Raw genomic sequence first — 27,074 nt, forward strand, 5'->3', positions numbered from 1 at the left:
GATGTATGTATAAAATATAAGTACCGTATTTTCCATGTTTACCTGCTGTTATATATACAGTATGTTTCGGTTCATGGATGTTTAATCCGTGATTTGTGACGTCAGAGGGCGCGGCCATTTTGTCACTGAGCCATGCGTTATCGGGCAGGAAACTGGATGATTACATCGTCAAAATAAGAGTGAGTGGAAGAAAAAATGACATAGCTGTCAATCAGAAATAAAATGTGTCGCGATAGGGGCTTGGATACTTTACTAATTGCTACTGTATTATTAAACGACAACCACGTTTTGGGAAGAAATGACACCGAAGGTTGATAAACGTGGTGTTTCTATTGCCATATTTCATTTAAAAGCACTTATTTTAAGCTACCATTAAAAGGAAGTAAATTAGCCAATTAATTCAATGCAGCATGTGGGGGGGGGGGGGGGGGGGACGGGGACTCGAAAATGACAATTAAGATTTTAAGCGACTCCCACGATCTTATTTTGTAGGACACCTAATCGGTAGCATCCGGCCGCCACTCGACGGTGGCAAGCGCGCGTCCGTGACCATTGCGCGCGCGCGGACATCTGTGAGCGCTATCGTGGCACGTTGGAGAAGACGCGAGGAGGAAACCTGCTCAGGTCGGTCTTTGCTGCTTCTTTTCGTCCTGTTTGACCTTCTCTCCTTCTACGGTTTCCGCTTCTTCCTCAACGTGGTCATTTTCTTCTTCTACGCTTGAAGGGCGACCACTTTGATTTCGCTTCGGAACGAATGGTGTCTTATTACACACGACTTGTTGTGCTTTGAATGAGAATATTTATAGTATTGCGAGTGTTTGCTTGTAGTTTATTGCCGAGTTGTGGCGGCGCCCGTGTGGAGCGTTTCAGAACCGAGGACAGCTCCGAGTTTGACTGTCAGGGAGGATTAGGGACTAGACCCAAATAGCGAGATATTGCGAATAGTAAACACCTTGCGCTCCTAAAAATGTTTCGAATTTCCTGCATTAATACGTTAAACCTCAAATACACCACATGCTATGAGATTGATTTAAAAAAAAAATACATCAAAACTTTATACTAACTTGTACAACAGATGAAAAAAAAAATCTTTTGAAGAGATAAAGAAGTAAAAAACAAAAACGTAGATGTGTTTACACAATAGTGCACAACCTCTTATTACTTGGGATCTGGCTGTGTTCACAATTTGCCAATCACATTGTACCGTATTTTAAATGGCAGCATTCTCTTGCCATCATTTAAGTGGCAGCTCTATAGACCAATTTTAGAGGGGCGCATTCAACCTGCTACTGTTGGTTAACCCCAACACAACACAAAACCAACCAAGCAAGCCTGCAAAGGTACCCTGTTATGTTATTTATATACTGGGTTTGCTAAAAATGTTGGCATTCCTCTTCATTGTTTTTTTTTTGTCTGTGATTCAAAATGAAGAGAAAAAGAGCCATTGAGTGCCTATTTCAACACCGCAAAGATGAACCACATCGAGACAGAACCAGACAATCGTCTTGAAAGAGTTGAAGGGGAAGCAGATTGCGAGCGCCACAGAGAGAGAGCCAGAGGACTTGGGGGACACGTTTTGAGAAAAAGTACACGGTGCAGAAAAGAGAAGACAGACGAAGATCCTGAGACTGAGATACAAGCAGCGTGTGAGCCACAGACAGAATATACAGATATGTGCATCTACATGCACGGGACTTGCTGTGTTCATTCTTATTTCCCTGACATTAAAATACCATTAAGTCAATGTTCATTGAACAGCGACTACAGTGTATACATACAACGCTGCCAGCATTGTAGCAATTTAGGCACATGTGTCTGTTTATTTTTGAATGATTAATTATTAAGTAGTAATGGAGAGGAACAAACAATATTTCAGCAACTCCGTATCTAAATAACATTTATTACAGACGGTTACTATTGCAGACTTGCTCGGTGGTGTGTTGCGGTAAGGTTAAATAACGTTAGCTAGAAGCATGCAATCAACTCAAGCTGAAATGAACGCCTGGTCTGGCAGGCTGCTATTAAAATTCATGAAGTCGGCCGACGACATTTATTGAGCTGAAGTCTTCATTTGTAACAATGTGATATTGTTCGTGGTAACCAATTTTCGCTAGCTCTGACCGCCTCTCGTCATGTGGATGCTGGTAACTTCTATTTTGTGGCATATGTAAAGAAACAAAAAAGATAAAAAAAAGACTTTCAGTGGTACAACACACTAAAGGATCCTGTGATGGACGCATGTGCATAATAATAATAATAATAATAATAATAATAATAATAATAATAGTAATAATTGCAGCACTGTATTATATTTTTTCGGGGTGGGAGGGACAATAGACGGTGCAGTGCCCACCAGAACCGCCGATGTTCCAATAGACTTTTCCTGGCATTTTGTGTTTGCACCAAACTTGGTTTTGGAGTAACGGCCCAAAAAGTTTGAAGTTGGTGCCATCGCACATTCGCACGTGCTTTTGGGGCATTTCAAGAGTTTTGTCTTTGTCTAGCCCTCACACGTATGAACGAGATGGGAGATTGTTGTCCCATGGGCTCAACAGTCATTACTTGCCAGGATTTTCTGCAGTTCTTTAATGTTGGCACCCACCTTGACATGTCAGAAAAAAAAAAAAACTGCAAGCGCATTTAAACTTTACAGTATTTGGGATTAATCAGAGGCACTTTAAATATTAGAATGTGTTTGCTGACTCCCATTTAATGACTTGAAATGTGAATGGCTAATTCTGAACACAGCCAGATTCCTAGTTATAAGAGGGTGTGCACACTTCTGCAACATTATCTCCGTTCTTGATTTTACTTCCCCACTTTAGAAGATTTTTTTTGGGTTCAGTTGAGTTGTACAGGTTATAGGTCACATTTTAAAATGTTCTCTTCACCTCACATTCATACCACAAAAATCTGGCATTTGAACAGGGGTGTGTAGACTTTTTATACCCACTCTGCGTCGTTCCAAATTGTCAGCAGAGTCAAATAGCTCACGGGAATAAAAGGGCGTCCCAATCGAGCTTTGTAACTGAACGCAGGATGTTTGATTTCCCCGCTCCTCAATAGTTAATCAATCAATCCATCAATGCTTTATTGATATAGCAACTTTCATAATTAAATTTGCATCCTATTGGCAGTATACTGTATGTGCATCTATTTCAATATATGCTCAATATACTGTATACTGTATTTAAATGAGTCAACGACGTACACGACAGCATGTTGACAAGTGTCCATTTGTGTGTGTGTGTGTGTGTGTGCGCGTGTGTGTGCGTGCGTGCGTAAGCCATATTTAGTTACCTTAAGTGGGTGTTTGAAATGGAGCCCGCATGCCTCAGTATGAGATGGTGGAACCACATGATTTTCCCCTCACGGCAATAATAAATGCATTTTTTTGTCTAAATGCACCCCAAAACAAAAAACAACCAAATAATAATACTGTGAATTACAGTTAATAGTAACATTAAATATTCAATTAAATAATACTGGTAAATTTAAATCATTGTTTGCCATGACTCGGAACACGCTCTCCTTCTGCCTTTTGCCACTTCTGCTGCTCAGCAGGGTCAAGGCAACGAAAGCTTGAGGGAAACAAATTACGCTCATATTTTGTTTGCGGACTTTTGTTAACCAAACACATAATAGAAGATTGTTATATAGGCTCGTTTTTCTTTTTTCAGTTTCCAATTTTGAACCGAAAAACAGGAGGTGACTCATTTCCTGTTCAACAGAGACAGCGACACTGCCTCCTAGTGGATGGAGGAGAGACCTTTCCACACGTGAATGTTTGGAACTTTGCGGATGCGCGCCTGCTGATCCTCAAACGCACTTTCAACAATTCACAAACTGAATTGAATAGTCATGATAAAAAAAAAAAAAAAAAAAAAAAAAGCACTTGTATATCACTGATATATTTGTGTGAATAATTTTGAGACATATCTCTCCCCATACACCCTGGACCGGACTACTGATATTTTTATTTTGACCTATAGGACATAAAATCGGTACAAATGGAGTCCACAGCAGGCAAGGGATCTACTACTAGTAATAATAACAATAATAATAATAATAATAACCAGGATAATAAAGACATCTATCAAGTCACTCAGTTGAGCAGATCTCTGCCTGAGGCCCGACAATTCCGATTCAGAACCAAATTGTACACCTTCAAACAGCGTCATAGAGATTCATACGTTCTTTCTTCATTGCAAAAAATTGACAGCATAAAAAAAATCACATCAATACCATATATTGTTTTCATGAAATGTAAAGCTCACACAAAAATACAATGTCCCCCAAAATTTCACAAAAAGGGGGGCGGGTGGTGAGTGGGGGGGGGGGCGGGGTTTCTTAATGCTCTCTTTTGGTGTTGAAAAAAATTCCAAGTATGTCAATAAGTGCGTGTTCTCTATATAGAAGGACCCTGGAAGCCAAAGTGAAAGAAAAAGGGAACACATGTATGGAGGAAGAGAAAGTGGTCTGTGACTTATGTAAGTGTGAGTGTGTGTGTGTGTGTTTGTGTATTAATCCAGTGGGTTTTTATCCTCAGTGAATGGGACAGTGGGGCTTTGCAGTGATTATCCCCCGCAGGCAGGCAGGCAGGCAGGCAGGCAGGCAGGCAGGCCGGCCTCCCCCCCGATGATTGCTTTGAGTCCGCCGCCATCTTTGCCCATCCCACGTCTTCCACATTCCCAAACATTCCCACATTTCAGACATACCATGTTGGAACACTGGTTTTAATTTATGATTGAAATCAGAGGCAGGCCACGTACATACGGCCGCTTTAATCCGCTCCACCAAGCCTTTACATTATTAAAAGTCGTGTTGTATTTTTTACGGGATTTAGTTAGCAATTGTCACTCTTCCACCATAAATAAAATGTAATGTCAGCAATGTCACAGTTGGGCGCCGTTGCTGTGTGCGCTCAGTGTTTTTCCATTCACCTCTCCTCATAATACAAAATAATATTATATACAAAATAATACAAAAGTATTACTAAAATTAAGCATTTAAAAGAGTGTTATTTGAATTGGTTAAGTATTAGAATTACGTTAACTATAAATAAATACAATTTAGAAAAAAACTGGAAAATGGGCATGAATTATTATCCAATTAAATCTTTTTATATAAACTTTGAAAATAGTAAAATAAACAATGTTGAATTGTTTCATTTGCTTAAATCGGTTAATGAGAACTAAATTTCAGCTAATAAATTTTGAATGTTTTTTGAATAATGGGCATAAGTCATTTTTATTCAAATGAAAACTTTTACCTGGGAAAAACTAAAAAATAATTATAAAAAAAATAAATTGGAAAAAAAACACATTTTAACTTAATCGGTTAATCACTTCAAATTCAATGAATGATGAAAAATACAATTGAAAAATGAGCATGAATTCATTTAGTTATACAATGAACTGTTTTGCACACACTCCAAAAGTATTAATCAACAAATGTTTTATTAAAGAATTGGTTGATTATAAATGAATATTTTTAATCCAAACAAATGATGTTACACAGTTTGCGTTGACATGGGAACTATTTTTTTGAGTTTTTGTTCACCTGTCCGTTTTAAAGCCTTTGCTCTTAGGTTTCGCCACCCGTCGTATAAATGATACCAAGCGAACACGTTTTCTTTCTTCCCTCTCATCTCTTTACGCATCCTCCCGGGCCCGTCGTTGCCGTTATATAAGAGAGGAAGAAACACAGACTATTCAATGTGCGCCATCATCTTTCCTTCAGCTGTAATAAAAAACAAAAAATATGTATACCGCGGTGACGTTTGTCTACACGAATAGCCCCAAAAGTCATATTTTTAGGCACGCCACTGTGACAGCAGATTTCTCTCTGCGGGCGACTCCTTCCCGCCTCTCCACAGGCTCGTGTTTATACACTGCCGCCATCTTGAAACGACATCCATTTTAGGACTGGAGCACGTCTGCCGCACAGATTCTCAGGAGCTGGATCTATTCTTTCTCTACTCGCTCACAGAAACCGCTACGTTTACGTCTTTTCACACTCGCGATAGTATGAAGTCCCGAGACTGTGACGTGTGGCAGCTCTTACGTTAGTCCTTAAATATTGCTGGCGTTAGCGGCTAGTGGCTATCAGCTAGCTTGCCGCTTGCCTGTTCCTACTGATCAGTTTTTAAAGCGCAAGTCAACCCAAATACATTTTTTTCAAGATAACGTTCCCATCAGGCCCACAAGTTGAAACATTCTGATTAATTTTGCGTTTGTGGCAGCAAAATTCACTCGGGTTTAGCCATCTCTGGGGGCAGCCATTTTGTCTTGTGTCGACTGTAAATGACATCACAACTGCTCACAATGACCAATCACCGCGATTGGTCGTATTGGTCGTATATTGGTCGATTGCTGTGGAATGACAACAAACTCTGGACAAGGTAATGACATCTGGAGGACATAATGGACTTTATCTTCCGTCACTTTACATCAACATAAGCAAACAACCGCCAAAAGTATTTACAGCCTGTTTTAGCCTTCTCTGCTGGAGGCCATTTTGTCACTTCTGTCGACTGAAAATGACATCACAACTGCCAGGGCTCAGGTAAACGACCAGTCACTGCTGACCTGTTTTCTGAAGCTGAGCCGTGATTGGTCATTACCTGAGCCCTGAGCAGTTGTGATGTCATTTTCAGTCGACAGAGGACAAAATGGCTGCTCCGAGAGATAGCTAAAAAAAACGAGTGGATTAACATTTATTCCACAAATGCAATATTTATCGGAATGCCCTGTTTCAACTAGCGGGCTTTCATAGAACATATTCTTGAAAAAAAAATGTTTGCGTTGACTTCCCCTGTAACAAACCAGATTTCAAAATCCAGACTTTCAATCATGACAATTCAATTGAGTACTGTTGCGCTATGTCATCACTAAATAAAAAAAATTAATCCGAACAAAATGGAGGGTTACTAGCTTATTATTTCTATTAACATTTCTTGCTATGGGAAATTTAATACTATCAAAATGGAGGTCCACCAAATTCCATTATAACGTACTTATTTATCATTGAACACAATAAAGATTCACCAGCTCTAATGCGCAACTTCATTGACAACCACTGACGAAGAGGCCATCTTTTGACCATGTGTGCGACATTACGATTACGTAGAGGTGAATTTACAGGAGTATTTTGGAATATTCTGCTTCATTTCTTTATATTAGCTCGCCTTGATTAAACCTTTAATACGCACTTTGTGTGTATGTGTGTGTGGGTGTGTGTGTGTGTGTGTGTTTATTAACATTGAGGAATAAAGTGGCCAAGTAGAAGGAGTCAGCATGTGGACATTTTTTTTTCTTTGGCTCCAGGCTGCCATGATGCTCTCTGGCCTGCTTGCATGCTGGCATGCGTGTGTGCTTCCTGTTTATAGGTCAGCATGCAGTGGCAACACACACACACACACACACACACTACACACACACAGTCTGTGCGTGTACTGTACGCGTGTGTGTGGTATTTATTATTTGTGTCACAGTGCTGATTTACAAGTTCTTATGGCAGCAGGGAAAATGATCAATACAGTGCTTCACAAACATATTTACAAAAACATTTTAAAAATGCGTTTCAAGTAAAACAACTATCTTGAAAATGAAAATGAAAAGAAAAATGTTGCAATTTTTCTGAAAGAATAGACAAAAATAAATAATAACACACACAATCTTGGCTCTAGTGTCTAGTGTCAAGTAATTTATGGAATGTGCGCATGCAGTTTGTTTAGAGCAGAGAGAGCGATCAATTCTTTTATTTTTTTTACACTGAGGTATATAAACTTGCCAGAGCAATTGTTCATTTTAAGATCACTTCACCGTGTTTCAGTCTATGCAAACATTTATTTTTCATCAAATCCGTTTTTCACATGCATTTTTTAAAAGGGCCTCAAATGCGCTTAACTGGCACAAACTCCAAACAGTGACTGAATTTCCGTACTTGAAAACGCAAATTTTTTTCCACGTACACACATGTGTAAAACAACACTGTGACTCTAGTAATTGTGTCCTCTTTCAAGCGTGCCAGAGAAGTGTATCGCACTTAGGTGCTTGAGATGTGTTTTTTTCCAGGGCCCATACCGATTATTAGTGGTCAAGGAGGCCGAAAACCGATATTTGTAGCCGATATTCATTTTCAGCAAAAACAGAAATATTGGTGTCAAAATAAAAATGAATAAATAAAACTCTTAACTTTGTTGAAACGTCTTCAAGCATATGTATATTGAACAATTTTTCCTATTTTCATAATGTTGATTTAGTATTATTATTATTATTATGAATGTTAGCCAATATAAATCTTTGTTGAAAAATTCTAAAAAAAAAAGAGAGCTCCCAGGGTCATCAGCATGTCTTCAAAAATTTAAAAACTTAAACAATAGTTTTCTACATTAAATAAAGTCCTCCAAAATGTAAAAATGACAGAAGTGCTCAAAAGTCACTTCTTTGTTTTGATTTCCAACTAAAACAAAAAGTGCAGAGTGTTCCCGGCCGGGGTCAGTAGAATTTCTGGAAAAGTTAACTGAAAATTTCAAGAAATAGTTCCTTGAAGTTAGCGCAGTTTTAAATTGATTTATTATCACCCATCAGATTTTTAAAAAAGACCGATGTCGATATCCCTCAAAACACTGAATATCGGAGCCGACAATCAGCCCGGCCGCTAATTATTGGGTAGCAACCAGATTGACAACCGCTGTGCTCGCCGACGTACCGGCATTTCGGTGTCAAGTTGGAATCGTGCTCGTACCTGAGTGCTTACGATTTGTGTGCGTGTGTGCGTATAGAAGACAAAGGGAGGAAATGGTGTCGGAGGAGAGAGTGTGGAGCGAGAGTAAATCCTCTTTCCCTCGCTCTGACTTTAATCCTCCTGAGCCTGGCATCCGCTGTCCGTCAAACCAGCCGATTGGGCGGGGGCGGGCCTTGACTTGAGTCTGTGAAGATGAAGACCAGGTGGCTGACCCCTTGCCATTAAAGTCCTTTAACACTAAGCCTACTTGCTTATTACCTTGTACGACAGGCAAAAGGTGACAGTTCAATGGCGCAGGTTTGGAAGCGATTGTCTTTGAATGATTTTTTTTTTTTTACAGCGCACAGTCAAGTCTGAATTTAGAAGGCCCCGAATGCTACGTGAGCTCCGGTGATAGTCGTCCTCACAGAGCAGAGAAAATGCAGTATATATTGTTAAATTGGATGGTTTATAATTACCGTATCATCTATGCTAATTTCCTTTAGCCTGTCTATGGTGTTTTACATTAGATCTTAGCATTACTTTTGTTAGAAATGATTATACGGTGTGGTTGAAAATGTGGGTGTTTAAATATAATCCTCTTTTGTTTTATGTATCAGTTTTAGAGTTAACTTTGGATAAAAAGTAAACTTGTAGTAGAAATCAACCCAAACATATCTTTTTAAAAAATATATTCCCAGTAGGCCTACTAATTGAATCACGGCATTCTGATTAATAGTGCGTTTGTGCAATATGAATTAAGCAGCAAAATCCACCTGTTTTTAGCCATCTCAGGGGGCGGCCATTTTGTCATTTATGTCGACTGAAAATGACATCACAACTACCCAGGGCTTGGGGAACGACCAATCACGGCTCGCCTGTTTTCCAAAGCTGAGCCGTGATTGGACGTCACCTGAGCCCTGAGTAGTTGTGATGTCATTTTCAGTCGACAGAAGTGACAAAATGGCCGCCCCCTCAGATGGCTAAAAACGGGTGGATTAACTCTTATTCCACAAACGCAATATTAATGAGAATTGTTTCAACTAGTGGGCTTGCATAGAACATATTCTTGAAAAAAAATGTCGAAAATTTATTTAAAATTGATTTAAAACTGCTTAAAATATGGATTGACGTAAAAATTGGAATAATTGAGATGGGAATTTTGACCACAAAAGGATTTGTAATGATAACAGTCAAATCTATTGTACATTTATTTAATTTCATATTTAGTTCTGGCACTAACAAAACACTGTTGACAAGACAAAAATGGAGCTAAATAGTCAAAATTATTATTTTGTTTTCAAGCTTTTTTTTTTTTGTAAAGTTACAAAAAGGTACTGGTTGTAACGAGGACAAAATGCACATCTTTTGGTGATAAAATGAGTCATTCATATTGTTAAAAAAAAAGATTAAAAAACAACAAATTGAATCGAAATCGGGAACTGAAAATTGAATCGGGGCTTGAGTGAATCGTTACATCCCCGCTACTCTGTTTTAGTTATAAATAGATAGCAGTGGAAAGACCTCATCAACTGCACATCAGTTGTCCATTTTAAGGGGTCGACGCCGCAGATTTCCATTTTTAAAATGTCGGAAGGAGACGTGGTGGCGACACCGCAGGAAATTGGAAAAAGAAGCCTCTGACAGCCAGGAAACTGTCCCGCTGCTGTAAGATAAGCATACAATCGATAATAAATTGGCGGGCGGATGGACGGATGTCGCCCCAGGAAATGAAAGGATACCTGTCGGTCACTCGATTGGGGATCCCAAATCAACATGTGTGCTGAGAATTGACCTCGCTTGCATTATTTTCATGTTGGAAATGTAAAATGTGGACATAAATATTTTAGCGTGCAAAAAAGCGCCCGTTGAATTATTGAGGAGGAGGAGGAGGAGACGGGCGGAGGATTCAGAAACATCATCACAGACCACTCCGTGTGTGACTTCATACTTTCCTTATACTTAATCAGTGGCTCGACTCAAACGTTGCAAAATTAATGTAACATTACAACAGTGGAAGATGCTAGCATCAAGATGCTAAATAAATCTCATGTTGTGTATTTTAATACAGTTGAATTTATTGTTTGTGGTTATTAAAAAAGACATGGGGAGAGGACCTTGAAAAAAGAGGATCTTGAAAAAAAAAATGTGCGCATTGATGTGAGTGCGGATGCATGGATGGAATGAGCTCCTTCTCTCGGTCCCGCGGTTGTGAGTAAAAATGTGAACGTGAGCGCACGTCAGCCAGTCGTGCGTGCCGCTGCCAAGTGTAAATAATGCAACACTTGTGTTGCACAGTCAGCCACTCCCGTTACTCAACTACAGAGAGTACCAGGCATTTCGTGCGGCAGGGAGGAGCCCCCCAGCAGCGATTGCATTTTTTTTTTTCCTCCTTCTGGTTATTATTGAAATGTTAAAGCAGCACTGGGCAAGAATTCGACCTTCATAAATGTTTTTCACAACTCTTTTGATGAAACATTAACTTACAAGTAGTTGAATGGGACTTTTGTCATGTCCTGGGGGGGTGGTCTGTATTGTTTTTACTGGCACTAAGCAACTTTGAGGAGGATGGGAGCAACCCTGGCACCAAAAAAATACAAATGTCCGGAATTGCTTTACGACGTACTCACTTCCTCCTTTCGCTATAAGGACGGAAGTCGATTTGAACGTCTACGCGCTATTACTGGTGTCATGGCAGAAGCCCCAAAACAAAACAAAAAAATATATATATATATATTGTTTGAACAAAATTAGATTCATTACCTCGCTAATCATCTTTCACACAGCCACTGGAAATAGAAATGTCATTCGGTCCAACTTGCAGGCCAGCGAGAGCTCAGGATGTCACGACGCTACGTGCTAGCGCGCATTGGGAAAGGTGGTTGACTTTCGTCAAAACACTACCGCTTTTGTCCACATGGCGCCGCCATAATCAACAAAAACTGACATATGACAAAGTGTTTCTTTTAAGGTTTTTTTGTTGTTGTTGTTTTTTTTTAAGACTCCACTGTAATGTCAGCTTTACAGAATGCCCCAGTCTGCTATCCGATTTGTGAATACCGACGACACTCATGCCCGCCGGTGCACCTTCTGACCATCTTGTCTTTCTTTTTGCAGTTACGTTGTCGTCGAGTTCAAGGTTCAACACCCACCATGGCGGACGAAGCGGACATGCGCAACGAGCTGGCCGACCTGCAGACTCGCGCCGACCAGATAGCCGACGAGGTAAAATGCTCACAGCTGGGATGACTTGGTCCTCTTAACTCATTCACTGCCAGACATTTTCACACAATCTTTGACGCGAACGTTTGAAAAAATATTGAAATAAATTCCTGGGATTGAATGGCTGGACTGTGAAAAGACAAATGCATTCTGGGAAGACTGACTGGAAAGATGAAGGGATGAACGTAGATACTGGATGAACCTAAAGATGGCTGGATGAATAATGCATTGATGATGACAATTGGACAAATGAAAGCTGGCTGGATGAATGAATACATGAATGCTATGATGGTGAATGAATGATTGAGGGATTGGTGGAAAGATGAATGATGGATGAGTGAATGATGTACTGATGGCTGGATGGATGAGTAGATGCATTGATTGAGGAGAGTTTCATAGAAGAATGGAAGGATGAATAATGAACAAATGAAAGATGCCTGGATGAATGATACAATGATGAATGACTGAATGAATGGGGGATTCATGGAAAAATGGATGATGGATGAATGAATCATGTAATGATGGGTGGGTGGATGTGTTGATTGATGAGTGTTTCATGGAAGAATGGATGGATGACTGGAAAGATGAAGGGATGAACATAGAGATACTGGGTGAATCTAAAAATGGATGGATAAATCATGCATTGATGATTGGTGTTGACTGGACAAATGGAAGATAAATGGATGGATGGATGAACAAATGAAAGATGGCAGGATACATTGCCGAATGACTGAATGAATGTGGGATTCATGGAAAAATGGATGATGGATGAATGGATCATGTACGGATGGATGATGGATGGACAGGCCAATGGGAAAGACGAAGGTAAGGCTCAACAGATACTTGATGAATCGAAAGCGGGATGAATGAATGATGGAAAATCGAATAGGAAGCTAAAGGAATACATGGCTATATGCTAAAAGTGGATGGATGAATGATGCATTTTGAGATGGATGACGGAAGGATGGACAGAAATAGATCCTGAATGAGATTGATGGAGGGATGAATGGATGGACGGATAGATGGATGAATTTCATAGCTGATGGAGAGATGACATGATGAATGGACTCTTGGAGGGGAAAGATGATGGTTGAATGGTGAACAAATGCGAGGAGGCCAAAGGTGAAGAGGAATTTGGTGGATTAAAGGTGAAGAAGTGACAGGCTGAATAATAATAATGAGTAAGTGTATTCATGTGTTCCCCGCTAATGTTGTCGTTGTCGTTGTGTTGCAGTCTCTGGAGAGCACTCGCCGCATGCTGGCCCTGGTGGAGGAGGTGAGTTCACTGACCCCCGTACATCGCGCAATCTCCCACCCCCACGCTCAGGGAAAAGTCATTTGCAAGCCGCGCCGCGCCTCGAATCAAACGCACCCTGACGAGCTCCCACTTTTAAACCCAGCTTGCCATCTCTTTCGTTGTCGCCGTCTTTTGCGAGGTGTTTAAAAATAGCCCAGCGTGAATAATGTCCTCCTTTAATGAGACAGCAGCAGCTGGCCTTCCGCCAGCTCATCGGGCCGCATTTGCATAAGTCGGGCTGGCAGCAGCTCAGCGGCTGCGGGGGGGCGGATCGGCTCGAGGGCCGAAGGGGGTGGGGGGGCGTGTTCGAGACCCGCCAAACGCAGCAAACGCGCAACGAGCGCACCGCTTGCTGGGGACTGCTTTGGTCGGTTGGCTGGCTGTGTAGTTAGTTTGTTCGTTTGTTGGATGGGTGATTGATTAACGTCACAGGTGTCAAACTCAAGGCCCGGGGGCCAGATCTGGCCCGCCGCAGCATTTTATGTGGCCCGTGAAAGCAAATCAAGCTTCTCAGCTTCTAGAATGCGTGCTGAAATCGGTAACAAAATGTCAAACTGTCGTATTAAATCAATAATAACAGATATTGCGAATGTATTCTTGTTACGTTGTTACGGTAACTTGAACAAACTATTATTCTTCTGTTTTCAAAACTAGTTATCCATCAATTTGTTTTGTGCTGTATATCGTCGCTGTCCTGTGAAAAACGCTTATGTCGATTTTTTTCAACTTTCTTAATGTTACGTGAATGGTTTTTTCCGCGTTACATGAAAGTTTTTTTTTTTTTTTTACAAAATTGGACTTAAGTGTTTTTCACAGGACAGCGACGATATGTAATAAAATGAGGAGTTGATTAAACACGGATATGGCCTCCAAGGGAATCTATGACTGCAATGTGGCTCGCGACAAAAATGAGTTTGACACCCCTGAGTTACTCAGTTTGTGCCATAGTTAATTACTAACTTAATAGTTAGCTACATAGTTGATTAGTTTGTCAGTTAGTTGGCTAGTTAGTCAGTTATTTGGTTGGTTGGCTGGTTGGTTGGTTGGTTAGATAACCAGTCTGATGTTTGGTGTTGCTGTTATGTTTGGTTTGTTAGTCATTTGGTAGGATATACTTAATAGGTTGGTTGGTTGTTTTTTTCCTTTATTTGAGCATCATGTTTAAAACAAAATTCACATGTTTCAAAATAAAATTTCAATTGAAACTCAAAAGGAGTCGGTTGAAGTTCACAGAACTTATAAACATCCTACCCCTCATTCACCAAATAAAATACAATGCTGTGTTGCATACACCAACAATGGTTTACAATAATAATTGGAAAAAAATAATACAATTTATTAATTAACGATGTCACAGAAGGCAACTGCAAAAACAGGTCATATGATTATTAATGATATGACAAAATACAATTGAATAGAATAAATGAATCGGTCGGTCCAGCAGTTGACGTGTTGCTAACTAGATGCTAAATTCATCCTGTTGTAATGACCTCCGCCAAGCGCCAAAAGGCAAGCGATTTGTGAGTTAGTCGTTACTTATTTAGCAGAATTACTCAAAAGCGGCATAACCCTATTTTTGTGGGCTGGATTTTCGTCATTAGAGTTCACTTGTGCTCGGGCCACATGCGGCCGAGGGGAACCTCAGTGGAGTTGATGCTCTGTGTGCAATTCCTCCAAAGTTCCAGACACAGCAAAGGAGGCAAAAAGGGCGGTCCTGTTCCCGTTCCCTCGCCTGCTCCTGCGGTCGCACGTGCCCGGGCGCGCCACGTGGCCTTGGGCCGAGGGTCAAGATTAGGCTAATTGAATAAGCACGCGACAAGCAGGCCCAGCAGGAAGCGCACTCCGCGATAAATAGCAGCACTTACATTTACAATGCATGACGATCATCGCCATCGCTCCACTTCTGTGCTACGCTAAAGTCGCTGAAAAGATAGGACCCACCGCACGATTTAATAGGCAGGGACATTAAGGTTGTCCGCGCTGCTCTTACGACTGCCGGCGGGCCGAGGAAGGCTGGCACCGCCAGGTCGGCGTCCTTGTCTCCTGCTAATGTGACCCCCCCCCACCCCCCTTTAATTCTCCGAGCACATGACCTTTAATGCACAAGATGGCGGAGCCCTAAGAGAGCCGTTGTCCGACAGCGCGACCTCATAAAGTCCTGCCGGGTCGCCAGCGCCAACGAGCCGCGGATGAGCAACCGCGACAGTAAATAACTCACGTCGACGTTTTCTCATCATGGATCGATAATTCATTGCGTCTCGCTTTTCCCTTCTTTATTTTTGTTTTGGTCACAAATGCATTCTGGTTACATACTTTTTCACAAATGCTGATTATCTCTTATATAATATTTTAATTAGGGCTGTCAAAGTTAGATTGTTAACTATGGAGATTAATTTAAATTTTACAGCGCATTAAAAAAAAATTATTTATTTATTTATTATTTATTTTTATAAAGTTTTATTTACTTCCTGTGGCAGCTGCCCTCTGCTCACTTTGCAGCCAAACTTAAGTTAAAAGTTGCTCGACGGCTCATTGGAGAATTCCAAAACAATTTGCGCACTTCGCAAAGCCAAATTCAAATACCGTATTAGTTGTACGTCTTTGGTGTATCGTTCAAAAGTTGTATTTTCCAGGAAAAGCATTGTATTCAATCATAAAAAAAAAAGCTATTATAACAGTCTTTGAATCAAAATATACTCTACAAAATTTTACCCAAGTAAATATCGGTTACAAGCTTTGTAAAAAAATTGAAGTTGACAAATACGATTAATCGCCGTTAATGTGCGATTAATTAGTTAAATTATTTAATCATTCGACAGCACGAATTTTAATTATTCATTTTTCAAACACTTGCCCGTCAAGTAGATGTGTAAAAAAAACAAAAAACATCCCGAATTCTTGTTTCGATATGAAAAATCGGAGCATACTATTGAACCAATCCTAAACAAATGATGTCACGACGTGCCACAGGGCAGGAAGTGCCGCATCGCTTTCAACTCCCACAATTCCTAGCGGCTAAGCAAGCGCTGATTCTTCATAATCAGCCCATCAAGAAATGTTTCTGAGCCGTGCAAGTGATCCGAGTATCGGAAGCCAGCGAGCAGGCGCGCGTGTGCCTTGTGGTCTCGCCGAGAAGGTCACATGACGCTCGGGTGCAGGAGAGTTGATGCGTGAAGCCGGAATATCTGTGGGAGGAGCTCACGGGGAGCAGGAAGCTGTTGTTTGGTTGAGCTCAGTTTGTGTTTAATCAAGTGTGTCCTTGTGTGTGTGTGTGAGTGTGTGGGTGTGCTAGAGCAACAACGCAAATTCGACATGACTGCTTCTTTGTCAACAAAGTACAGGTCCAGTGAACACAACACGTAAGCAAACACGAAAACAAAGTAGTTCTGCGGAAAAGGCTGAGTCCAGAAAGTTTTTTCAGCGAGGCTCCCCCTTGAAGATTCAGTCCAGAGGTTCTTGTAGCGTCAGCTTGTTCATCTAAAATGTGCAGTCCAGCAAGTACATTGCAGATACAGTAGTCCAATCCAGAGATGTTTAGTCCAGTTTCGAAGTCCAAGCCTTTGTCCTGGAGATCCAGTCCAGATGGTTCACTCCAAAGGGTTTCATCCACAACGTTCAGTCCGACTGGCTCATTCCAGAAAGTTTAGACCAACATTTCTGTTCCATAACATACATTCTAGAAGGTTTAGTTCAGAAGAGCCGTTCTCCAACTGTCAATTTCAAAGCGGAAGTCAACCCAAACGTATTTTTTGGAAGAATATGTTCTTTGCGGGCCCACGAGTTGAAACACAGCATTCTGATTAATATTGTGTTTGTGGGATATGAGTTAAGCAACAAAATCCACAGGTTTTTAGCCATCTCCGGGGGCGGCCATTTTGTCACTTCCGTCGACTGAAAATGACATCACACACCCTCAGGGCTCAGGTAACGACCAATCATAGCTCAGCTTCATAAAACAGGTGAGCCATGATTGGTCGTTATCTGAGCCTTGAGCAACTGTGATGTCATTATCAGTTGACAGAAGTAACAAAATGGCCGCCCCCAGAGATGGCTAAAAACGGGTGGATTTACTCTTATTCCACAAACGCAGTATTTATCAGAATACCTTGTTTCAACTAGTGGGCTTGCATAGAACATATTCTTGAAAAAAAATGTTTTGGTTGACTTCCTTTTTAAGGGGTTTGGTGAATCATTCCATTACGTTCAATCTGGAGTATGTTTCTACCTAAACCTGTTTCCCATTTTCAACTTTCTGATTGTAATCCTTCTTCTTTTTCTTCATCTACCATCTTCATATTCATCTTCTTCTTATTATTCTTTTTCTTCTTCTTCTTCATCTTCTTCCTCTTCTTCTTCATCTTCTTCTGCGCTAGAGTAAAGATGCTGGCATCAGGACTCTGGTGATGCTGGACGAGCAGGGAGGTGAGTTACCAATGGAAACGTCCCCAAACGTCCATTCTTGGCCTGCCTCGCCTTTCTCCTCTTGCTGCAGCATCCTCAACTTGAACTGCTCTTTGCTTTGATAATTAACGCGGCGTGAGAGCCCTTCACGTAGTTGAGAGCAACTATTGTGGCTTTTTTTCTATGAGCAGCCTGCTCTCGTGAACATTTAGTAGGATTTTACACCAACCAAATTGTCCTTTTTGAGTTACTTTGATAACTTTTTTGGTCATTGTTAACACTAAATGGGAAATGGTTTTGCATTTTCTCACAGGAGTAATGTTCATAATGTCGCTTTTTGGGATAATATCCTACTAAATGCTGCCGAGAACATGTTGCTAAATGATGTGGCTAACATGCGTTGCTCTCCTTGCTTGGCGGCTATTGAATATAAATCGCGCTAATCGTAATGTTGACATTTTGGTTTTTGCATTAATACACAATAAAAAAAAAAATTGTATGACAACTACAGTGCGTTCATGCATAGGCAATAACATCCTTTTAAAGCCTGTTAATGGTGATGCTTCATTAAGTGCATCAGTGCAACACCAAATGATTCCTAAATTCGTACAAAAGCCTGTCCTTTACACCATTATTTTTATTTTGTATGCCAATGATTCTTATGTTAACGTTTTTGAAGCCGCAGTTTGAGCATGGACGGATTATTTCTATTCCTGTAACATCCTATGGGAAACAAAATGTCCTTCGTTCCACAAGTGCCACTGTATCTTTAAGAACATGAAGGCAACGTGTGTGTGTGTGTGTATGGACATGATGTCAGAGTCAAGTGCAGGAGGCCAGGGTCCATCAGCCTGGTGCTTAACATTCCCTCCCATAACACTAAAATGCAGGAAGCCATTAGCGCCTACCCTACCTCCACTGCAGTCAATGACTTACAATAGGTACGTTTACAGTTCTTTTAAATAGGAGTCTAATACAGTGAACTCCTGTTTATCACCAGGGATATGTTCTACAGCCACCCAGTTCAGACCGTTTAAAAAAAGTTTGTCTTTTTCTGATCATGGTTCCGAAGAATGTGAGTGCTAAGAGGAAGCGGATAATGTCTGTTCAATACAATGCACACTACAGTGGACTCACGCTACTTGTGGGGATAGAGCCAACCCGCGAAAAGCCCCAAAAAACGTCAGTGATTGAAACCTGGCATCTGTCAATTTCCTTTTTTCAAATATAGCAACATATGACAAAGTAAAATAATTCGCTATGTTAAGAACAACAACACAGTGGAAGTCACAATTGAATTCAACAAAGTAAACAAAGGACAACAATGGAGGACTAGGTAAGGTAGCCAAGCTAGCTTAGCCCTTTTGGTACTGTACCGCTTTGGTTGACATACCCAAACAGGAGGGGTCAAAAAGTGGGACTGACCTATTGTTTGGTTGCCTTCAAAACGTCTGACAATGGAAATGCCAACAAAAAGTCATAAAATCATCCAAATAACGAATGAGGTACCATTTCTGACCCTTGCTGAGATCTTGAGGAGAGTGTGAAAAAACTGTAAACGTCACAGTGTCTTTAAGAGTTTCTTCTCCTAGAGGACAAAGTGTCTCTTTCTCCTAATGGACATTACAGCTACGGGCCGGCCATTAAAGAACCAGTGTGATGATCTGACCTTGAATTAGTTTTAATAGCCTGGCGCCCTATCGACCGTTTGAGTGGCAGCCACGTCTAATTGTGCCTCAGTGATGCTAGCGATATGCAGATGGAATCCTTTGATGGGATATCTGCTCACCCTTCGCTTCCCGTCTGTGGCGATCAGTGTAGGAAGGAGCAGCTTAAAACATTCACACCCAGAAACCAGTTTTGTAACATGAAATTTGGTAAGCATGACTCTTATAGGGGACTCACAAAAAAAGTTTCAAAAACCAGGAAGTTTGTCATTTTGATTTGAAGCCTCCAAAATTGACTTCTGTATTTCCTCTCGGAATTTCATAAAGAATCCAGCCCCTAAATTTGGTACGGATTGACCCACAAAAAAGTCTCAAAAAGCCATGCCCCAAAAGATGTAGGAAATTTGCTATTTTGAACCCCCCAAAATGTACTCTGCATCGCCTCTTTGGATGAGCAGTGAAACTGGTGATCGGGGCTAATTTGTGAAAAAAAACTTCCAGAAGGCAAACTTTATAAAAAATGTTTGCGGGGGTTGTATATCGGCACCCCCAAAATGCAACAATTTTCACGAGGCTACTCGGATAGAAGTAAAATAAATTTAAAAAAAAGTGGATGCTGCTTCAAAGACAGCTTCCTGTTGAAAATTTGCCTTTATGAGAACTACTTTTTATTTTTTAATTTCTTGAAATGAATTCATTTTGAGTCAAATTTGACCATTTGAAAAGTTAACTTTAGATTTGTAGTAAAAAATATTTTTAAAAGAATGTTTTTTTAAAGTTGTTTTTATTTTATTAGTTGTTTTTTTTTTTGCAATATTATACTACTGTATTACAATATGGATATTTCTTTTCTTTTTCTTTATCATTTTAAAATGAAAACCAGTCTGCCAAAATGATTTTAAAAAGTTAAATATATTTATTTGAAGTAGAAAAGACAAAAGATTTTTTTTAATGTGTTTTAATTCCTCAAGAATACAAATTTGAAAAATTTAAAATAATCTCAAATGAGGTGGGGTTTTTTTTTGGGGGGGGGGGGGGGGGGGGGAGTAGATTGTATCAAGATTGTAATTTTTGAAAAAAATATTTTCAGTCCAATCAGGTAGAGTGGTTGTTGGGTCACCACGAATGTGCATCGTTTTCACCGGGACACATAAATTGTTGAGTTTGAGGGTACGAGGACCTCGCCCGAAAAGTAGAAAGTAGGAGCCACACGAGCGTGCATTAGGCTCGTCTCCCGCTTGGCCTCCCCGCGGCCGCTCGAAAACGCGCAAATGACAATGCTCTCATGCCTTTGTCCTCACCAGAGCAACTCGATCGCGTGGAGGAGGGCATGAACAAGGTCAACGCAGACCTGAAGGAGGCCGAGAAAGATTTAAAAGATATAGGCCAGTGCTGTGGGCTGATATGCCCGTGTATTAAAAAGTAGGTACCGGCCAGGAGCCGCGCGCTCTTGCCTGTCCAGTGCTGGTGATGTCGCTAGTGATGGTCGTGATAGTGATGTCTGATGTCTCTCTTGTCACAGTCTTCTTTTTTTTTTTTTTGTCTCTTCTCCTTTGTCATCCCCCCCAACCTTCGACCTTCCTCCTCCTTTTTCTTCTTCTTCTTCTTCTTCTTCTTCTCTTTTGCTGGGAAAATGTCAATGTGTTGGTAATCAGAGCAACTGGAACGCATCGAGGAGGGGATGGACCAGATCAATAAGGACATGAAGGATGCAGAAAAGAATTTGAACAATCTAGGACAGTTCTGTGGTCTGTGTTCATGTCCGTGTAACAAGTAGGTGGTATGCTTCTGCGGCCTGCTTTGGGTCTGTAGAGCACGTGGATGATGATGATGATGATGATGATGATGATGATGCACGGCATGCATGGATGTGTCGCTTGTACTCAGGAAGATTCTGCCACTTTTCAGCCTGCGCCCCTTACACAAATATATTCCAAACATACGGAGCAAGAAGCTGCAACTACAACAACTAAAGTCAACGGGATGGAGTAAAATACCGTTTTACTTCCTTACCGTTATTTTTGTTTTGTTTAAAAAAAAATAATAATAATAATAATTAAAAAAAAGAAAATCCAAATACATTTGGATCAAATTTGGCCTTTTAAAAAAAAGAAAAAGATTTGTTTCCAAAGATATTTCATTTTTGAAATGAAATAAATAATATCTTTGAGTGATGAACTGAATTAAAAATATATTTTTTATTTATTTAAAATCAAATACAAAATATTTGGAGGGGTCATAATTTGACATTTAAAAAATATAGTGAAACCTTCAAATACAAATAAGTCAAAGTGTTTTGTAAGATAACAACTCCAACCAAAGTAGATGAATAAATTGGCATGATTTATTTGCATTTACTTTAGCCTAAGCCTAACTTATAAATCCAAAACATCTTAACTATAAGACATCCTAAATGAAAAACCAAAACAACGTTTTTCAGACTCATTTTCTTCCTGGACTTGGTTGCAATTAGCGGCGGCTTGATGGGTGCACTTCTGGGGTCTTATGGCTCAGATCCATTTTGCGCGTGTACAGAAGTTGAGTTGTTGCCTTCTTGCTCAATTCCACCCCCCCCCAAGAAAAAGCCTTGCTCCTATTAAATATTAACAAGCCTAAAACATGGTGAAACGAAGGTCAGGCTGAAAACATGGTGAAATGTTCCCTTACACTAACCTCATGTGAAAGCTTGCGTGCATGCATAAATAACACAAAACGCCACAACGGGTTTGATTGGGTTTTTTTTTTTTTTTTTCTTTGAGTTAATTTAATTTTTCTCTCCAGCCTTTGACGGCTGCTTCCCCTCACACAAGCCCTTCATTGCTCATTGGATGAGAGGTTCTTTTCCTGCAGGTAGCAGCGTCAGCAGGGACCATGGAACCCCCCCCCCCCCCCGCCACCCCCACTTTCCCCCCATACTCCTTATAACCCGATTGCGTCATCCTAAACCCCTCATATGATGATTTCATCATGTGGGGGTTTCATGATGCCTTTTGGTCCGCAAAGCCTCCAACAGCCAAACTATGGCCCACACGGCGCCATGTCTGAGCGTTGACGCCAACCGCGAGCGACCTCGCCGGCTTCTTCTATTCGTGGCATCAAAGCTCTATACAAAGGATTCGCATAATAAGTAACGGCGAATGAATTTCAAAATTACTTTGCAAAATGTCTACAGTCATGCCACATATTTAGTTTTTGTAATACTGCTCCCAAAAAAAGAATTTACAATTGAATACAGAATTACGTAATGTAGCACATGTATCGACAAATTAAGCAGTTTTATTTTTTAAATAGACACATACTAATACAGCTCATTAAACATTTTGGATATGCACATATCATATAGAAAAGTAATTAAAAATATGAGTTAAGTTGTAAAAATCCATCCATTTTTGTCCATCTTAGGGGGCGGCCATTTTGTCACTTGCTGTCGACTGAGAATGACATCACAGTTGCTCAGGGCTCAGGTAACGACCAATCACGGCTCAGCTTCAGAAAACAGGTGAGCCATGATTGGTCGTCATCTGAGCCCTGAGCAACTGTGATGTCATTTTCAGGTGGCAAAATGGCCGCCCCCTGAGATGACTAAAAACAGATTTTGCTGCTTATCTCATACTCCACAAACAATATTAATCAGAATGATTTGTTTAGACTAGTGGAGGTGCATAGAACCTATTATTGGAAGGAACATTTTTGGGCTTGAAACGTTTTTTAAATACAATATTATTTTGGATCCATTTTAAAAACATAACGAATGCATCGACAACAAGATTGTCTCTGTGCTGTATGCTGTAGCGCTGCGGCGAAGCACACGTGGCCTCTTGTGTAATGCCACAGTTACGTCATGTGCCGCTTGACAGCAGCCTTGGGTCAAACGCTAGCATCACAACAACATTGTGTGAGGAGCATCCCGTGAGCATGCTTTTTTCTTTTTTTTAACCAATTTCAGAGGGTTGTTTGTTTTCTATCGCGGCTTTTTTTCCTCCCCCTTTTTTTTTATTGCTGAAAAATAAAAAGGGAAACTATCATTTCTATTGAATATTGAAATAAATTGAAAAAACATCAATATTTCAACAAATTTGACTGAAATGAGCCAATGATTTGCTGCAACAATATTTATTTACATGCATTTGTTTTGCGGTGTCGAAAAAAAACAACTTAATTTTATTACCTTAACTCATTCACTGCCACTGACATTGTCTTGTTTTTTCAATGTCTAGCCATTCAATCCCTGGAATTTATCAATATGTTTTTCAAATTGTTCAAACGTTAGGGAAAAAGAGGGTCTGAAAATGTCTGGCAGTGAATGAGTTAATTATTATTGCTCCCTTTTTTTTTTTTTTATACATGTTCACAAAAAGAAAACAAAAAAGCAAAAAAATATATATAGTGTCCCTTAAGTTAGGGGAAGATACAATAAAATGTAACAAAGGATTTAGTATTATTTTTAAGAGCATTCAAAATCAATTGCGACATTCGATTAGAACAACATCAGTGAAGACGTTGCTGCGTGCTTTGAATGGGGCAAAGTAGCTCCATTTGGTGGACAAATTTAAAAAAAAAAAAGTTGTCCAAATGGAAACGTTAACAGGAAGCGTTGCATTCATTTAAATGTGAGATGAAAATGAGTTTTTAATTGGCGCAAAATAGATATCGAGTAAGTTTTAATGGCCTCACCAGGTGCTCCACACTATTTGAATGTAAATGTGTATTTGTGTGTGTGTGTGTGTGTGCATCCAGATGAAATGAAGGGCCTGCTGTCAATCATCACCCACACAGTTTTTATTATTATGATTATTCCCCACACTGAATCTAACCATGTGGCTTTCTTTTTATAGACACAGCCATCCTTTTTTTCCCTTTTCCCCTCCTTCTTTATGTGCATCATTTGTGCGTCCGTACGTGTTTGTCGTATTCTCTGTGTGCTTTTAAAAAAAAAAAAAAAAAAAAAATATTGCTATTATTATTGTTATTATTATTGATGTGTGAGTGGTCCAGATGCCAATTGATCCCGGATCAATTATTGCACAGATTCTACTGTAAATGCACGTGCGTTGTTGCTACTAGCAGGCCAATTGTTGTTGTTTTTATGCATGTCGTACAGTATGCATGTTAAAACACACACATACAGTAACACGCACGTGGTTGGTACTACAAGTGACGTGTGCGTGTGTGTGCGGTGTAGGATTAAGGGCGGGGGACAGGCCTGGGGAGGCAACCAGGACGGCGTTGTCAACAGCCAGCCCGGCGCTCGGGTGGTGGACGAGCGCGAGCAGATGGCCATCAGCGGGGGCTTCATTCGCAGGTAAATAAGTGTGTGTGTGTGTGTATGCGTTGGTCTTCATTTGCTTTGCATTATCTAAATGCTGGTAGGAGTAGTAGTCGGTAGACTTTTATGCTGGGTAGTGTTGCATTTGATATTTTCGGAAGTGACGCGTGTGTGCGCTCGCGTACGTGTGCGCGTTTTGCAGGGTAACGGATGACGCTCGCGAGAACGAGATGGACGAGAACCTGGAGCAGGTGGGCGGCATCATCGGCAACCTGCGTCACATGGCCCTGGACATGGGCCAGGAGATCGACACCCAGAACCGCCAGATCGACCGCATCATGGAGAAGGTGACGCAAGCATACGTATATACCGTATTTTCCGGGGTACAAGCCGCACCAACTCTATTTTTTTTTTAAACATTTTGAAAAAAACCTTAAATAAGCCGCACCTTTATATAAGCCGCACCTATGTATGTTGAAAACGTTTATATTTATTGCATTTACAGAACGATTATGAACTGTAAATGTACATGTATGTACCTGAGCAGATTCTTTCCCTCACAGCGCCTTTTAACACTGCAGCAACGTTGCCGATTAAAACAGAAGAGAACCGAGAGAAAATTAACAGTACTTATCTTCATTTCACTGCCGACTGCCGCTCCAGTTTGTCAGCTCATGTCCACCATGACTCCACCATCTATTGTTCTACTACATTCTACATATGCACCTTCTTGTTTTACGTGAATAAAGTCAGCCAATCTAACACATGACGTGCTAAATCAACAATAGCATTTCACATCGAAACAACAGAAGAGACGTAACATCAGCCAATCGCATTCATGTGCACTTCACGGACCTCTAGGGAAACATAGAATCAAAGCATTACAGCACCTAATGTAATAACCTAGTGCATGGCGCCCTCTCCTGTTGAACTCCTTCACCTGCAGTCACATCCAGTCAATGGGAAATGTATTGTATTGTACTGTCATTCCGGTTAGAGCGCCACGAGCGGTGGAAGAAAAATCCACAGAATAGCCGCACCAGACTATAAACCGCAGGGCTCAAAATCTGGGAAAAAAGTCGCGGTTTATAGTCCGGAAAATACAGTGTGTGTGTGTGTGTGTGTGTGTGTGTGTGTGTATATATATATATATATGTGTGTGTGTGTATATATATATATATATATATATATATATATATATATAGATAGATAGATAGATAGATAGATAGATAGATAGATAGATAGATAGATAGATAGATATATAGATATATAGATAGATATATATTTATATATATATTCCTGTTCCTAGCTGAATCTCAACATGTCTGTGCATTTACTGCACTGTCTATTTGAAATAATGTCCCATTTTTGTGTAATTAAGGGATGGAAATTTGGATAGAATGTTTTATTTGCAATGCGATTCGTCAAATAATAAAAAAATAATAATTAACAGACTAATCATCTTGAAAACTATTGTCGGTGATCATCTTTAAAATTGAAAAATGTTCAGCTAATCAATGTGGGATCGGTAGCTGCTGATTTCACTCTTGAAATCTTATATATATATTTTTATCGTCGCTGACTGTGAAAAACACTTATGACCAATTTTTTCATTTTTCTTATTTTTACGTGAATGGTATTTCGGCGTTACAGACATCGCATTAACATGAAAATAATTTTAAAATCAAAAATTGGACATACGTGTTTTTCACAGGACAGCGACGATATATTATATATATTATTTATACACACACACACACACACACACACACACACAGGTAATTTGACCCTCTTATGGACTACAATCTGCATGAATATTACTTCCTTCTTGCAGGCCGACTCCAATAAGACCCGAATCGACGAGGCCAACCAGCGTGCAACAAAGATGCTGGGCAGTGGCTGAACTGCAGCACCCTGTACACCTAAAACACACACACACACACACGCACAAACACAAATACAGAGAAACACAAAAACCCCACCCCTGTATGGCCTCTGCAAAATGATGCTTCTATTGTGAGACATGTAGACGTTTGCACATATCAGCACTTCCTTTTATTGTCATGTGTTGGTTCCCCACCCCTCACTCTTCCTCTTTATTTTTTTTTTTTAATGTAATATATCATATTCAAAAGACACTCACCTTGACTGTTATCTGGGTACATACAGTATATACGGTATATGATGAAATGATGATTCCTGTCACTTAAAAAGCTGATACCGGAGATTGTATATACACACTTTTGTCCTCAGGGAGCTAAATCAGACCAAGTCCCAATCATTCAATCTGGCGTTGTTCTGATCGATTACAAAGAGCCGGGGGGATTCTTTGCCATTTTGCCATTTAGCTTTTAGCACGTTCAGCTCCTCCTCTGCTCGAGCATTAATTATTCATTCGTCGGGACAAAAATATCCTAATGTGCTATATATGTACAGAGGAGCGGGCCCATATCTCTGACAGTTCCCTCGGCCCTGTCTGCTACATAGTGCC

At 40.3% G+C, this 27,074-nt stretch overlaps 1 protein-coding gene across 2 annotated transcripts; it reads left to right on the plus strand.

Moving 5' to 3' along the window:
• Nucleotides 1–486: 486 nt before the first annotated feature.
• LOC147149660 (synaptosomal-associated protein 25-A-like) lies at nt 487–26,697 on the plus strand. Of its 2 annotated transcripts, none has more exons than XM_086025101.1 (8): nt 487–624; nt 11,848–11,955; nt 13,187–13,228; nt 17,623–17,671; nt 20,622–20,739; nt 24,500–24,619; nt 24,786–24,930; nt 26,418–26,697. In XM_086025101.1, the coding sequence occupies exons 2-8, from the start codon at nt 11,884–11,886 to the stop codon at nt 26,484–26,486; spliced, it is 615 nt and encodes a 204-aa protein (XP_085881227.1). In that variant the 5' UTR covers nt 487–624; nt 11,848–11,883; the 3' UTR covers nt 26,487–26,697. The 2 variants fall into 2 exon arrangements, with proteins under 2 accessions (XP_085881227.1, XP_085881226.1); XM_086025100.1 differs by lacking the exon at nt 20,622–20,739 and adding an exon at nt 20,973–21,090.
• Nucleotides 26,698–27,074: the final 377 nt, after the last annotated feature.

This window comes from Filicampus tigris, chromosome 3 (genome assembly GCF_054856515.1).
Source record: "Filicampus tigris isolate MCC_2025a chromosome 3, RoL_Ftig_1.0, whole genome shotgun sequence".
Taxonomy (NCBI): domain Eukaryota; kingdom Metazoa; phylum Chordata; class Actinopteri; order Syngnathiformes; family Syngnathidae; genus Filicampus; species Filicampus tigris.